At 47.4% G+C, this 15,141-nt stretch overlaps 1 protein-coding gene across 3 annotated transcripts in view; it reads left to right on the forward strand.

Annotated features, from left to right (window-relative positions):
- The window catches only part of tenm1 (teneurin transmembrane protein 1), a 150,226-nt gene that overhangs the window by 91,985 nt on the left and 43,100 nt on the right, over nt 1–15,141 (forward strand). For all 3 annotated transcript variants that reach the window (XM_048983523.1, XM_048983521.1, XM_048983522.1), the window contains exons 18-21: nt 376–643; nt 3,821–3,964; nt 10,430–10,679; nt 12,859–12,879. In XM_048983523.1, the coding sequence (XP_048839480.1) occupies nt 376–643; nt 3,821–3,964; nt 10,430–10,679; nt 12,859–12,879 (683 nt within the window). The remainder of the gene's footprint in view (nt 1–375; nt 644–3,820; nt 3,965–10,429; nt 10,680–12,858; nt 12,880–15,141) is intronic.

Here is a 15,141-nt window from a genome sequence, read left to right on the forward strand (position 1 = left end):
CAGTTGTCAATTGAGAAATGCTCCAAAGCAGTCGAGGAAAAACTGTAATATACATTAGTAACAAACATGAACAGATTATAAGATTATAATGTTTGTTATTAATGTGTATTACAGCTGTAATGTCTTGTACACTGAACATATTATGAATGCAATGTTTTACGAGATGTTGAGGTATACTTACATGCTACTTACAGTATGAATGTTCCATGAATGCATAATGAATGCATTTTGAAGGTGCAGTTAATATAATGTAAAGCATTACCCAGTATTTTGTATTATGATTCAATGGTTGCTTTTATTTTTATAGCGAGAGGTAGAGGTAGCAGATTAGTATAGGAGTGGCTTCATCATGCAAGTCTGGTTTGGGGTTTCTAGGCTGTACAAGAAGAGATCAACATCCCTGGTAGCTACATGAAGCTGAACTACCTCAGCACACGTTCCCCAGGATACAAGTCCCTGCTGCGTGTCATCCTCACTCAATCTGTCATCCCTACTGGCCTGGTTAAAGTACATCTGACAGCAGCTGTTGAGGGGCGTGTCTTCCAGAAGTGGTTTCCAGCCGCTCCCAGCTTGGTCTACGTCCTGGCCTGGAATAAGACTGACATTTATGGCCAGAAGGTCTATGGCTTGGCTGAAGTAATAGGTATGTTATTTTTCAGACCATATGTAGCACTAAACAACAAATATACTACCAAAGTATGTGCTGCCAAAGAATGACTGCACAATCACACAATGAACAGTTTTAGGTTTGGTGGCTATTCATATACTGTACTCATAGTTGAAGACCCCTCAAAAGAATCATCACTTCTGCAGTCACTACCAGTTTTAAAAGATCGTTTTGCAGTATTCTGTCGTCTGTTTTTGTCGTTCTCATACCATGCTGGTTTCAGAGAATTCCAAATTCAGTCCTCCTTTTTCTATGCTCTGCATGATGCATGCATTCAGGCTTTAGCAGATAACTTAATATGCATTGTTGTCATACACTGACAGTGTGAAACAGATAATATAATTTGTTTCATTGAGCCAAAGCACACCTGCTTTTCCTATACTCCACAACTCCATGAAAATGTCAATAATGGTAAATAGTGCCAGCTTATCTAGTGCACAGTGCAGTATCGTAGTGATCAGGATATTAGTGTGTTCCTTCCAGTGTATCTTTTCCCCATAGTTCTTCCAGGCACTAGCAATACATAATTATCTATTCAAACTGGTGTATATATAACTGGCTCCAGCTATTTTGATTAATGCTGAACACCTTACATGTACAAAACATTAGTGAAGCATGCGCTTGAAATAGAGTGACCAGATGACTCAAAATCAAATTTATGAATTTGTCTGTTGAATCTGCCTCAATATGCATAGATTGTTAAAGAAAACTCTTCACTCAAAATTGCAACAATGGGGATTTTAATAGTGTAAGACGGACCTTAACAATAGTCTTTTCTATGTTTTTTCTGTACTCCATGCATCTTACATAGCTTGTCAAATCAGCCATATGTGGTTAAGACCAGGACAGAAAATCAGCAGAAATAGATTGCCTGAAAAGTACCTCCCCCCCCACACACACACAGTGATTCCCCCCCCACACCTGTGCTGCTATAATTTCTTTAGCGAAACAACAAGTTCCTCAAAGGCTCAGCAGACGACATGAACCAAGTCTGTCCAGGTTCAGTGTTTTAGGTTTTAACCTTTCAAGGCTTGACAAGACTGAGACATAGATATGAGAAAAAAGACCAAAAAATTCCTGCAAAATGCCTTCAGTCTTGTATATAGGGCAACAGGCAATCTATAGTTAGTCATGTGAAAGTTCAGTATAACAGTAGTGCTGAGAGACCCATAAAATGCAATAATCATCACAACCTACTACAACTGGGATATGGTACTTCTACGTCTTGCATTAAAAAAAAGAAAGAAATCTTATTCATAATTAATGATTTTCAGAATAGAAAATAACTTTATTGTTCATATGGGCAGCAAATATGTTTTTTTCATGTCCCATCTTGCTCTTCCATAACAGGCACAGACACTTATATTCAGGTATTTAGTTTAAGTTAGTGTCCTGCCCAGTCACAATGCATTTGAATATCTGTGGGATATTCAATATAACAACAAAGAGATCGACTGCCATTCAACGCAGCATTGCTGTGGGAAGAATTGGAGTCGGAGTCAGTGAGCATCCCGCTTTTCAACAAAATGTCCTACTAGAGAATTTTGCGAGTTTATAAATGGGGGTAATTGTAGTGTGAATATTGTTTTTCTCACATCCACTATTCTTCATATATGCTTTTATTGCATAAGAGTTTAATGTATGCAGGATAGCAGGTCTGTATCCAGATGGGAGAACTTCCACAGGCAAGTAATGATACCAGTGATTCCTGGAAAAAGCCTCCAAGGTCTGACTGTATAAAAACTTCTCTGTTCCCATGTGCTCTCGATTCTCGCTCATAGGTTATGCAAAATCTCTAATGAGCTATGCAGTGTTTTAATATAGTACGCAGATGTTTTGTTACATATGCTGTTTGAAGGTGAGTTTAAGGTGACTATAATGATTCATCCATTTTCAATACTCACTTGTCCTATGCAGGATCACAGGAGCCTGGGGCCAATCCATAAGCTAAAGACGTAAGACAGGGAATAAAGCAGGCAGGGTGCCAACCTATTTGCACACACAGGCAATTTGTCAACTCCAATACACCTTTTCAGACTGGGGGGGGGGATATCCAGAACATGCAAACACCATGCCTGCAGAGCTGGGCTAGCCACTGCACCACCATGCCACCCAGCTGTAATGATAATATCATAATTACTATACATCACTATCAATCCATTTTCTGCAACTGATAGTCTTATTAAGGGTCGCAGGGGGTCCGTAGCTTATTCCAAAGCAAGATAGGGAACAACCCAGTATGGGGCACCAGCCACAACAGCACAGGGGGCAGAGACCCGAACCCTGGTCCCAGAGGTGTGAGGCAACAATGCGAACCACTGCGCCACTGTTCTGCCCCTTATGTGTAAAACTATTAACTGCTATTTTTTTGTGCTTTGGCAGCATGGAGAGTCAGCAGGCAGCCAGGAAAATTTGTCCATTGTATATTCTTGTGTTCTGCAATCCCAACTTGGGTGTTTCCTTGCTTTTCTTGGGATGCGTTCTTTGTACTTGTGCAGTTAGAAAATGTATGGGGATCTGTACTTATACAGTATGCTACAGAGTGAAAAGGCGATCTTTGCTAAAGGAACATTGATTTACATGAATATTTTCATGTTTTAAAGACAAAATAATGCATTTTGCAATACTTCCTGTTAGTGTATGTTTTAGGTCATAGTGTTACAGTATGTATGTTTATCGGATGCAAACTTTTGCCAGTGTTTGGTTGCATGATTTTATTCTGAAGTACGTTTTCGGTGCATTTTGGAGGTGAGATTAACTGTTGGGCTAAGCTGCATATCGGTGATATTGGTGGAACCTGTGTGAAGAATTATGAAAAAGTGACAAATGCTTGTTTGCAATTATATAAAACTGCAATTGTCTAGCACTGAAAGCATTTTTCATGGCTCAGTAAAGTATGGAAAAAACGGGCTTCGCTCCTAGTGATACAGTATAACACCATTATCAGAGTGCTGGAACGCAAAAAAGAATCAATCAAGTATGACATGAAGAGATTGCACTTTGCTTAACACGATTTTATGCAATGTCTCCATGGAGACATTTAATAAAATCGTATTAAGGAAAGTGCGACCTCTTCTTGTCATACAACATTCAAATTAGTTTGTGAATTAGTTGTTACACTGAAATCAAATGATGATTGCGTTTTTCTTTCAGTGACTGTCGGCTATGAGTACGAGCCGTGTCCTGACTTCGTTGTCACAGAGAAGAGGACGGCATTGCTGCAAGGCTTTGAGATGGTTCCTTCCAACTTAGGTGGCTGGTCACTGGATAAGCATCACACTCTCAACTTGCAAAGTGGTATGGATTCAAACTGTTTCCTGTTGCTGCAGCCACGTACAATAATTATGGGTTTCAACCCCACAAAATTTGTTTACCACAGACCAGGCATGCAGGCAATCACATAAATTATTAGATTAAACCCCCCTCTAAATTTGCTTCTGTCCCCCAGCTAGCAACATTCACCAATGGGAACCCCCCTCCCCCCCAAGTTGGCATATTCTACCAAGGGGGACATCCCCCCAAAATGTATTTCTAGCTACAGGCCTTATATACTGTAATGGATTCATGTATCTGTTATAGCAAAATTCTCTGAAAAACAGTGACCCAAGCCAGTGTTCAAGCAGTGAACAAGGGCTATAAATGATTTATATGATAGCAATAGTGTGTATCTGTGGATTCCCTCTCATGACAAAGCAATAAAAAAATACATGTATTGTGGCCACTTTTTATTAAATCGTCCCCACAATATATTAAGACGAGGCCACTGTATATTTTTTTTTATTATCATTTCCACAACATATTAAAACATGGGTACAATATATATAATTATTATCGTTATGTCATAAGCTGGGCTCCCTATATATCACTCCATTCAGGTCTTTATTTTTCAGTAGGGTAGTATACAGATTACTCTCTCGTATGCCACGCCCCCTCATTAACCTCATGCGTAATCCCGATTGTTATCAGCTGTTTTTAGTTATTCCCATTGAGTCCTGTGTATTTCAGTCTGCGTTCGAGTACGTTTCCCCAGTCCTGTCATTGAAGTCTGTACTGTGTTTGTTCGTCAGCCTGCAATAAACCCGTTTGTTTTGGGACTTCCGTCTATCTCACCCTCATTACCCGAACCCTGCTCACTCGCCTATACACGATCATGACAGCTAGCATGTGTGGAGGAAGCACCATAGTGTACGGTTGGAGTAAATGGGATTTGTGGTGTTCGAATTAATTTATACACAAAAAGTAATGTTTCAGGATTTATGGGAGATTTAATATTTAATGCTTGTGATATTTACCAAATCGAATAACAAAGTTACCATATTTGAGAAAAAGGTTTAGAAAGATGTACGTTACTTAAAATAAGGAAAAGGCAGAACTACACTCAGTGGCCAGTTTACGGTTTTTCTCAGTTGCTTTGGCTCATTCGTGAAACACACCTGGGGCAGTGATTGGCTCAGTGGGCTAAGACTATGCCTGTGATGGGAAGATGGCCGGTTTAAGCCTTGGCAGAATAGTCACATGCCCATGGACCCTTGAGCACGGTTCTTAACCGCCAACTCCAGGGCACCACACATTGACTTAGCCTGTGCTGTGCCCCCCCAAGCTACGGAGAGCAAGATGGAGCTGGCAAAGAGTACAGTTCCAATGCACCTGTACTTGTGAAAATGGCAAATAAAATATAATACGTACATGATTTTCTTATGACTTTAAGTGTATTTCTCAGAAGAGTTTATATAAATAAAGCACAACACTATGGTTAGGCAGCATATGGCCGTAACTCACCCATAATATTAGCTCACATCTCAAAAGAAAATGATTCTCTCAGTGAACACATTTGCAATTTGTGGGAAACAATGAGTCATGATGTTCTGCTGTGCATAAGTGAGGTCATGGTGTGGGGATTACACTCATTGTTTTTTAAATGTCATTTGTCATTTGAGACATGTGCCAAAGCAATTGAGAATAAAATGTATTAGGTACACCTAACTAGTACTGGGTAAGACCTTCTTTTAACCTTCAGAACTTCAGAAGGGTGGATTAGTGGTGCATTCTGAGAACCCATTTTGTAAATTTTTTCCCTAGCTGTTCATTTTCCACTGTTAGCATTCTCTGACCGCCATCGTTAACAAGGTGTTTTCTCTCGCAAACCTTCTGTTTCTTGTGCACAAAACTATTCTTTGGGAACTCGTGACTGTCACGATCTACGTCGGCGGTAGAGGCGCACGGGTAAGGTGATGAGCGGAGAGGCAAGCAAGCAGGCAGACTTAGGGCAAACGGGGATTTATTGGGAGTACGAGGACTCGGGAACATGGCACGCCGACTAACATCAATGACAGACAATGCTAACAGGTAAGACCAGGACTTAAAACCAGACAAGACTAATCAAAGTAAGCAGATACAGCAGGGTACAATCAAGGAAATACACGTGGGAAGGCAGGGGGCGTGGCACACACGAGGAGCGGACAAGCCGGGCATGACAGAGCCCCCCCCCAAAGGCGCGCTGCACCGGGCGCGCCCAGGAGGAGGCGACGAACGGGACGAGGGGACCAGGACCTGAAAAACAAAACCCAAAACCAAGAACAAAAGACCGGGAACTAAACAGAGAGACAGAACAGGCACAAAGACAGGACCAGGGACAAAACCTGACAGAGGACGGGGAACACGGACCGACAGAGAAAGAGAGGGGACACAGAAGGAACCGGCGGGACACAAGGGCCAGGAGTGAACAGAGGGCACAGAGGAGGACGGGCAGCAAAGACAGGAGGAACACGAGGAGCAGAGACGGGCGGGACGAAGGGACGAGCAGAAGAAGGGACAGAGACAGGCGGGACAAAGGCAGGGGCATAGGGAGACAAGGAGGGGGAACAAAGGGGAGCCCGAGGGAGACCCAGCGGGCGACGGGCGGCAGCCGGAGGGGCCGCAGGCGGCCGGGAGGCCGGAGCCGGAGGGGACCTCGGAGGGGCCGAGGAGGCAGGGCGAGGGACCCGCGGAGGGGCCAGGGAGGGAGCAGGAGGGAGCACCGGGGAAGGGGACGAGGGAGCTGGAGGGGCCCACGGCGAAGGCCCGGAGGAGGGGGGAGCTGCAGCAGGCGGTGACGTCCGGGGGAGGGCCGGAGGTAGGGGCCCCGCAGGCGACCGAGGAGCCGCCGTCGGGGAGTCCGCAGGCGACCGACCAGGCTCTGGAGAGGGGAGCGAGGCGGGGCGACGAGGCACTGGAGAGGGACCCGCAGGCGACAGCCGACCCGGAGGGCCAGGACCCGCAGGCGCCAGCCGAGCCAGAGCGCAGGCGAGGGAGGGCGAGCCAGGGGGCAGGGCGGGCGGGACCCCAGCCCTGCGTCTGTGTCCCCTTCCCCTGCGGGACACAGACAGGCCGACCCTAGTTCGGGGTCGAAGTCGCCGGGGCGAGGGACAAGGGGTTACAAGTTCTGTCCCCGAGGGGTCCCATTCCAGCTCCTCCACCTCCGAAGAGGGAGGAGCCAAGATGGAGTTGTCCGGGACCACCTCGGGGACTAGGACAGGGACTGGAGCTGCAGCAGTCGGAGGGGGCGCCTCTGGAGCTGCTGCAGGCGGAGGGGGCGCCTCTGGAGCTGCTGCAGGCGGAGGGGGCGCCTCTGGAGCTGCTGCAGGCGGAGGGGGCGCCTCTGGAGCTGCTGCAGGCGGAGGGGGCGCCTCTGGAGCTGCTGCAGGCGGAGGGGGCGCCTCTGGAGCTGCTGCAGGCGGAGGGGGCGCCTCTGGAGCTGCTGCAGGCTGCCGTGGCGCCGGGACAGGAACACGGTCAGGCTGCCGTGGCGCCGGGACAGGAACACGGTCAGGCTGCCGTGGCGCCGGGACAGGAACACGGTCAGGCTGCCGTGGCGCCGGGACAGGAACACGGTCAGGCTGCCGGGGCGCCGGGACAGGAACACGGTCAGGCTGCCGGGGCGCCGGGACAGGAACACGGTCAGGCTGCCGGGGCATCAGCCCGGAAACTGCAGGACGCTGCAGTGGGGACCTCGGCCCAGGTGCTGCAAGCCGCCGTCGTGGGGGCGCCCGCCCGGGAACTGCAGGACGCTGCAGAGGGGGCACCGGCACGGGCGTTGCAAGTCGCCCTCGTGGGGGCGCCCGCCCGGGAACTGCAGGACGCTGCAGTGGGGGCGCCGGCCCAGGCGCTACAAGCCACCGTCGCGGGGGCGCTCGCCCTGGAACTGCAGGACACTGCAGTGGGGGCGCCTGCCCAGGCGCTGCAAGCCGCCGTCGTGGGGGCGCTCGCCCTGGAACTGCAAGACACTGCAGTGGGGGCGCCGGCCCAGGCGCTGCAAGCCGCCGTCGTGGGGGCGCTCGCCCTGGAACTACAGGTGACTGCAGTGGGGGCGCCTCGGAAGCGGCTGTAGCAGGCGGGGACAGGAGCGTCTCGGAAGCGGCTGCGGCGAGATCAGGAACTGGGGCGAGATCAGGAACTGGGGCGAGATCAGGAACTGGGGCGAGATCAGGAACTGGGGCGAGATCAGGAACTGGGGCGAGATCAGGAACTGGGGCGAGATCAGGAACTGGGGCGAGATCAGGAACTGGGGCGAGATCAGGAACTGGGGCGAGATCAGGAACTGGGGCTGCAGGCAATTGCTGTGGGGGCGCTCGCCCGGGAACTGCAGGGGACTGCAGCGGGGGCACCTCAGGAGCGGCTGCAGCAGGGCGGTCAGGGACAGGAGCGCGGTCAGGGACAGGAGCGCGGTCAGGGACTGGAGCGCGGTCAGGGACTGGAGCGCGGTCAGGGACTGGAGCTGGCTGCAGTGGGGGCGCCTGCCCGGGAGCTGCAGCAGGTGGCTGCAGAGGGGGCGCCTGCCCGGGAGCTGCAGCTGGCGGCTGCAGAGGGGGCGCCTGCCCGGGAGCTGCAGCAGGCGGCTGCAGAGGGGGCGCCTGCCCGGGAGCTGCAGCAGGCGGCTGCAGAGGGGGTGCCTCTGCAGGAACTGGAGCGCGGTCAGGAACTGGAACACGGTCAGGAACAGGAGCTGGCTGCAGTGGGGGCGCCTGCCCGGGAGCTGCAGCAGGCGGCTGCAGAGGGGGCGCCTGCCCGGGAGCTGCAGCAGGCGGCTGCAGAGGGGGTGCCTCTGCAGGAACTGGAGCGCGGTCAGGAACTGGAACACGGTCAGGAACAGGAGCTGGCTGCAGTGGGGGCGCCTGCCCGGGAGCTGCAGCAGGCGGCTGCAGAGGGGGCGCCTGCCCGGGAGCTGCAGCAGGCGGCTGCAGAGGGGGCGCCTCTGCAGGAACTGGAGCGCAGTCAGGAACAGGAGCTGGCTGCAGTGGGGGCGCCTGCCCGGGAGCTGCAGGTTGCTGCAGTGGGGGCGCCTGCCCGGGAGCTGCAGCAGGCAGCGAAGGCGGCTGCGCAGGCGGCGGCTGCGCAGGCGGCGGCAGCGGCGAAGGCGGCTGCGCAGGCGGCGGCAGCGGCGAAGACGGCTGCACGGGAGCGGGGTCCGCCGGCAATGGCGGCTGCACGGGAGCGGGATCCACCGCTCTCCGGAGCAGGAGCAGCCCTCGGAGATCCGCTGCGAGCTGCTCCAGGACTTCCGGGGGGGAAGCAGGAGTGAACGCAGCGAACCCCTCCTCTAGCTGCATCACGAGCTGGTCCGCTTCGGGCGACATCTGCCCGGCCAGTTCATCCCTCACCCTCCAGTATAACCCCTGGAGGGTGAAGAACTGGGTAATGTGAATCGGGGTTGGAGCGATTACCTCTGGCCGGAGTGTCTCTGCCGTAAGCGGTGGGACGAGCTGAGCCTGCACAGATGAGACGGGCTTGGTCCCTTTAAGACGCCGCGGGATTCGCGGGATGGCATCTCGTACAGTGGCGGCCCCTTTGTTCGCCACCCGCTCAGGCCGGAAGCAATTCCGCTCGAGCGGCGGTGGCAACTCCGTGGCGTCCGGTTCGGATGGCCACAGTAGCAGGGATTCATCCACCTCCTCATCGCTCAAGGGCCAAAACCTGGCCAACGCGCAGGCTCCCAGACGGAGTACCGGTTCTTCCGGGTTTTGCTTGCTCCGCTTCTTTGCGTGGTCTGTCATTCTGTCACGATCTACGTCGGCGGTAGAGGCGCACGGGTAAGGTGATGAGCGGAGAGGCAAGCAAGCAGGCAGACTTAGGGCAAACGGGGATTTATTGGGAGTACGAGGACTCGGGAACATGGCACGCCGACTAACATCAATGACAGACAATGCTAACAGGTAAGACCAGGACTTAAAACCAGACAAGACTAATCAAAGTAAGCAGATACAGCAGGGTACAATCAAGGAAATACACGTGGGAAGGCAGGGGGCGTGGCACACACGAGGAGCGGACAAGCCGGGCATGACAGTGACAGCATGGTGGCTGTTTCTGAGATGCTAGAACCGGTACATCAGGCACCAGCACTCACAACATATTCATAACCACTTGGATCAAGTGTTTTAGCTTTCGTAATGTTTAGCCAACCGGTGAGTGATTCATTGGGCCCACAAGCTGTATGTATTCAGTTGCAGCCACATGATTTGTGGGGTGAGGAGCAGGTTCTTTGCACTATTAAGCAGCTATATGCAATAAACAGGCCACTGAGTTTAGAATGTTTTTCGGAAAAAGGAATCCTGCATGACAGAACAATTTCTGGACCTGTCAAAGCTATTTGTGGATGTTCCAATTTATATAGACAATTAGAAATTCACACACCAGTGCTGCAAACATTGTTGTGCAATAGCCCCCTTATTGCCCATATAAATACCACCTTTATGGTGGTTTCTTTCTTATTCCCTTTATATGATACAGGTATTTTGCATAAAGGAAATGGGGAGAATATCTTCATATCTCAGCAGCCTCCAGTCATCAGCACGGTTATGGGGAATGGGCAGGTGCGAGCCATCTCCTGTGCCAGCTGCAATGGGCCACCATTGAACAACAAACTCTTTGCCCCAGTTGCCATCGCCTGTGGTGCTGATGGAAGCATTTATGTTGGGGACTTCAACTTTGTCAGGCGGATTCTCCCAAATGGTTATGCTCTTAGCATTTTAGAACTCAGGTACTGTTTACTATACATGTGATTATTTGATATACCTTTACTTATATATGTGCACATGCATACATACACACACACACACACACACACACAGTACTATGCAAAAGTCTTAGACAATGTCATAGAAAATGTTTAAGGCTGAGTAGTAAATATATATCATCTGAACATATGCAAACTAACAGTAACACAATGAAAAGTACACAAACACTTCTTTTGATCTCTAAAAAGTTGATGTCTTGTTGGATGACCAGGTAAACACTACTTTGGTTCCCAGAATTCTCCTTAGTGACGCCTCAGCAATTCCATGCATTTGTTAAATTTCACACCCGGCTCAATTAATTAATTGATTGATTAGAACCCTTTATGAGGTATCGATTAGCCAAGTACGGTGTGCTACTGGTCAAGTAAGAATACAGTGGTGTATTGGACGGTTGCTGGAAATACCGGGGTAACTTTACTTGGGGTGAGTTTAGTCGTTGCCAAAAGATTTGAGAATGACATGAGTATTGGTTTTAACAAAGTTTGCTGCTTTAGTGTCTGCAGATGGTTTTGTCAGATGTTTCTGTTGTATACTGAAGTATAATTACAAGCATTTCATAGTTGTGAATGGCTTTTATTGACAATTACATTATGTTTATGTAGAGTCAATATTTGCAGTGTTGGCCCTTCTATTTCAAGACCTCTGCCATTCTCCCCGATACTCTTGTCAATCAGCTTCTGGGCCAAATCCTGACTGATGACAGCCTATTCTTGCATAATAAATTCTTGGAATTTGTGGGTTTTTGTTTGTCCACCCACCTCTTGAGGATTGACCACAAGTTCCCAATGGGATTAAGGTCTGGGGAGTTTCCTGGCCATGGATCCAATGTTGTGTTCTCCGAGCCACTTATCACTTTTTCCTTATGGTGCGGTGCTGCATCATGCTGTAAGAGGCATTGTTCATCAGCAAACTGTTCTTGGATGGTTGGGAGAAGTTGCTTTCGAGATCAGATTGTTTTGGTACCATTCTTTATTCATGGTTGTGTTGGGCAAAATAGTGAGTGAGCCCACTCCCTTGGCTGAGAAACAACCCCAAACATGAATGGTCACATAGATGCTTTACTGTTGGCATGACACAGGGCTGATAGTAATGCTCACCTTTTCTTCTCTGGACAATCTTTTTTCTGGATGGCTCAAACAATCGGAAAGGGGATTCATCAGAGAAAATTACTTTACCCCAGTCCTCAGCAGTCCAATCCCTGTACCTTTTGCAGATTATCAGTCTGTCCCTGATGTTTTTCTTGGAAAGAAGTGGCTTCTTTGCTGCCCTTCTTGACACCAGGCCATCCTCCAAGTCTTCGCCTCACTACTGTATGCGTGCAGATGCACTGACACCTGCCTGCTGCCATTCCCGAGCAAGCTCTGCACTGGTGGTGCCCCGATCCTGTAGCTGAATCAGCTTTAGGAGACAGTCCTGGCGCTTACAGGACTTTCTTGGGAGCCCTGAAGCCTTCTTCACAACAATTGAACCTCTCTCCTTGAAGTTCTTGATGATCCGTAAATGGTTGATTTAGGTGCAATCTTATTAGCAGCAATATCCTTGCCTGTGAAGCCCTTTTTGTGCACCGCAATGATGACTGCATGCGTTTCCTTGCAGGTAACCATGGTTAACAGAGGAATAACAATCATGTCAAGCACAACCCTCCTTTTAAAGCAGCCAATCTGCTATTCTAACACAATCAGCATGACAGAATGATCTCCAGCCTTGACCCTCATCAACACTCTCACCTGTGTTAATGAGAGAATCACTGAAATTATGTCAGCAGGTCCTTTTGTGGCAGGACTGAAATGCAGTGGAAATAGTTTTTTTTTTTGCATTAAGATCATTTTCATGGCAAAGAGGGACTTTGCAATTAATTGCAATTCATCTGATCACTCTTCAGAACCTTCTGGAGTTCATGCAGATCTCCATCATAAAACTGAGGCAGCAGACTTTGTGAAAATTAGTATTTGTATCGTTCTCAAAACTGTTGGCCTCGGCTGTAGGAGAGATTTTCAAATGTTTAAGCTGATGCACTTTGACAGACATACACACATATAATTCCACACAACCATAGTTCATAGTTCTAGACCTACATGAAGATCATTTTAAGTAGAACTAATGATTTGTTCTTTCTTCCTTCCTTCCCTGGCATTCTGGTAGAAACCGAGATGTAAGACACAGGTATGTTAGTAATCTTTATTTTTTAATTATTTAATTTGTGCTACACAATTTTTGTCACTTTTAAGATTTTGGTTAAATATTCCCAAACAGACTCCTGAAATGAAATGGTAATTTTTCTCAACAGCCAAATAGAATTTAAAGTACTCATTATTCTCCTTTTGAAAAACAGTTAAAATTCACTTCTGATCATGCATATACACTGTGTACTGTGATATTACGTTAGACTACTTTGTCCTCATTTAAAACTAATACCATATTTAATAGACATTTTAGTATCTGTTCTGAAATGCAATGTTAGCCAATATCTGGTAAGAAACAAAATACATCTGTGCACGTTTCTCTGAGCTTAATAGCACAAAATCAATCGATATATATACCAGACAAACAGTCTGGACGGAATGCGTTCTTATTGGTGACTGTAAATAGACAGCAGTTAGCCAGAACATCAAGAATCCAGCTGCAAAGGGGCTGCTTGAGGCCCTGGTCAAGTAATCAGAGAGTATGCTGCTTTGTAATAATGTTGAAGGCTGAGCTATAGCCGATGAATAGTGTTCATGTCTATGTTCTCTGGTGTTTGAGGTGAGTTAGGGTGGATAGAGATAGATTACTTTGTGGATCTATTTGCCTGGTAGGTATATTGGTTTTAGCCCATAGAGACTGGGATGATGGGTTTGCATTAGGATCAGTCTCGCAAAGCATTTCATGGTGATGGGGTGACGGTAAGTGAGCAAACATGATTCACATTACTGACCCTAGTGTATATTTTGCTTGACTTGAAACATAAAAGGACAATGGGCTGGGACAAATTCAGATATGTAAGGGTTAATACACGCCGTGTAATCAAGCCGTGCATTATACATGTTCTGCATGGTTATGGAGACAAAGGACCACGTGGCGTGGAACAGAGGGCAGTTTCCCCCGTGCAGTGAATTCTATGTATAATGTACAGCTAAGTGTATTAACCCGCATATACATTTGTACTTGAATACGATATTTTTATGATTATGAACCAAAAACACATTTATTAGTAGAACTACTATTTAGCCTTAGGCAGTATTATGGTGACACGGAATATTGCCAAATTGTATGTTGAGTGACCCGAATTTTATCACCAAGATTTCAAATTACCAGAATCTTTACTATATCTTGAATATATTCCGTTGCCAAGGCTTTATGTATGGGGCTATTATTGTAGCAAAATTATTTGCTAATGCGTATGGAGAGTTGTGTGACTGTATGTCAATCTGTATGTGTGTAAGCAGATTTGTAATTGTGTAAAAGAATTTGTAAATGTATATTCAGAATCCGTGTGTGTAATCAGATTTGTAAACCTGCAAAGGAATCTCTAAATGTGTAATGAGATTTGCAAGGGTATTGAAATTTGTACGTGTGTAGAGAAATGTGTACAGAGACTTTTTAGCAATTAATTCCTAAGTATTTTGCTCCAAGAGCTGTGAATACAGACAAGTCATCAGTTACAGCTCAGATGGATCTCTCCATTGGCTGTCTTTCTGCACATGATTTTTGGTACACTTTTGCCATGGCAGTTCTGCAAATGCATGTGAAGATTTGTCTGTATCGACCAGGTTTTGAGGGCTTAGGGCTTAACGCTGTCCCACTCGCAAGCTTTTGAGGGCTTAAGTGAGGAACAGTGTCAGGGTATAAACCATCAGACAGTATGCATTTACAAATTCTTTTATAAATATGCAAATCTGATTACATACATACAGATTGAGATACAATCACACAACTCTCCATACACATTTGCAAATAATTTGGCTACAGTAATAGCCCCATATTTATGCCAGTCTTAGCTTGTAAATTCAAAGACCAGATTCTATGTAGAAATGTGTAAGGCAAATGTGAAGTCACGGTAGCATATGTGGGTAAATGCACTCCAACATGTGCACTATAAGTTTTTGAAAGCACAGCTGTGGAGGCAAAGAAATGTAAATGTGGATATTCATTCATTGTTTCATTTATTTAGCTTTATGTGCCTCCTGATATTCAGCTGCATTATGGGTAAAACCTAACTTATTTACCGATAAAATCTAGACCATCTCATTTAAGCAGGTGAAACACTTTAAAGCATGACTGGATTACAAGTGCCTCACATCAGTAAATAATTTTGATATTTAATCACTGACCACAGGTCCTGGTCCTCAGCCTGAAGCAGTGTTGTTGCCTGCTTGACCTGTAGCAATTTCTTTGCTTTTAAAGTTTTTGTTACTAACGTTTGTTAGAACTAAAGACCATAATTGC

This window comes from Brienomyrus brachyistius, chromosome 18 (genome assembly GCF_023856365.1).
Source record: "Brienomyrus brachyistius isolate T26 chromosome 18, BBRACH_0.4, whole genome shotgun sequence".
NCBI classification, from domain to species: domain Eukaryota; kingdom Metazoa; phylum Chordata; class Actinopteri; order Osteoglossiformes; family Mormyridae; genus Brienomyrus; species Brienomyrus brachyistius.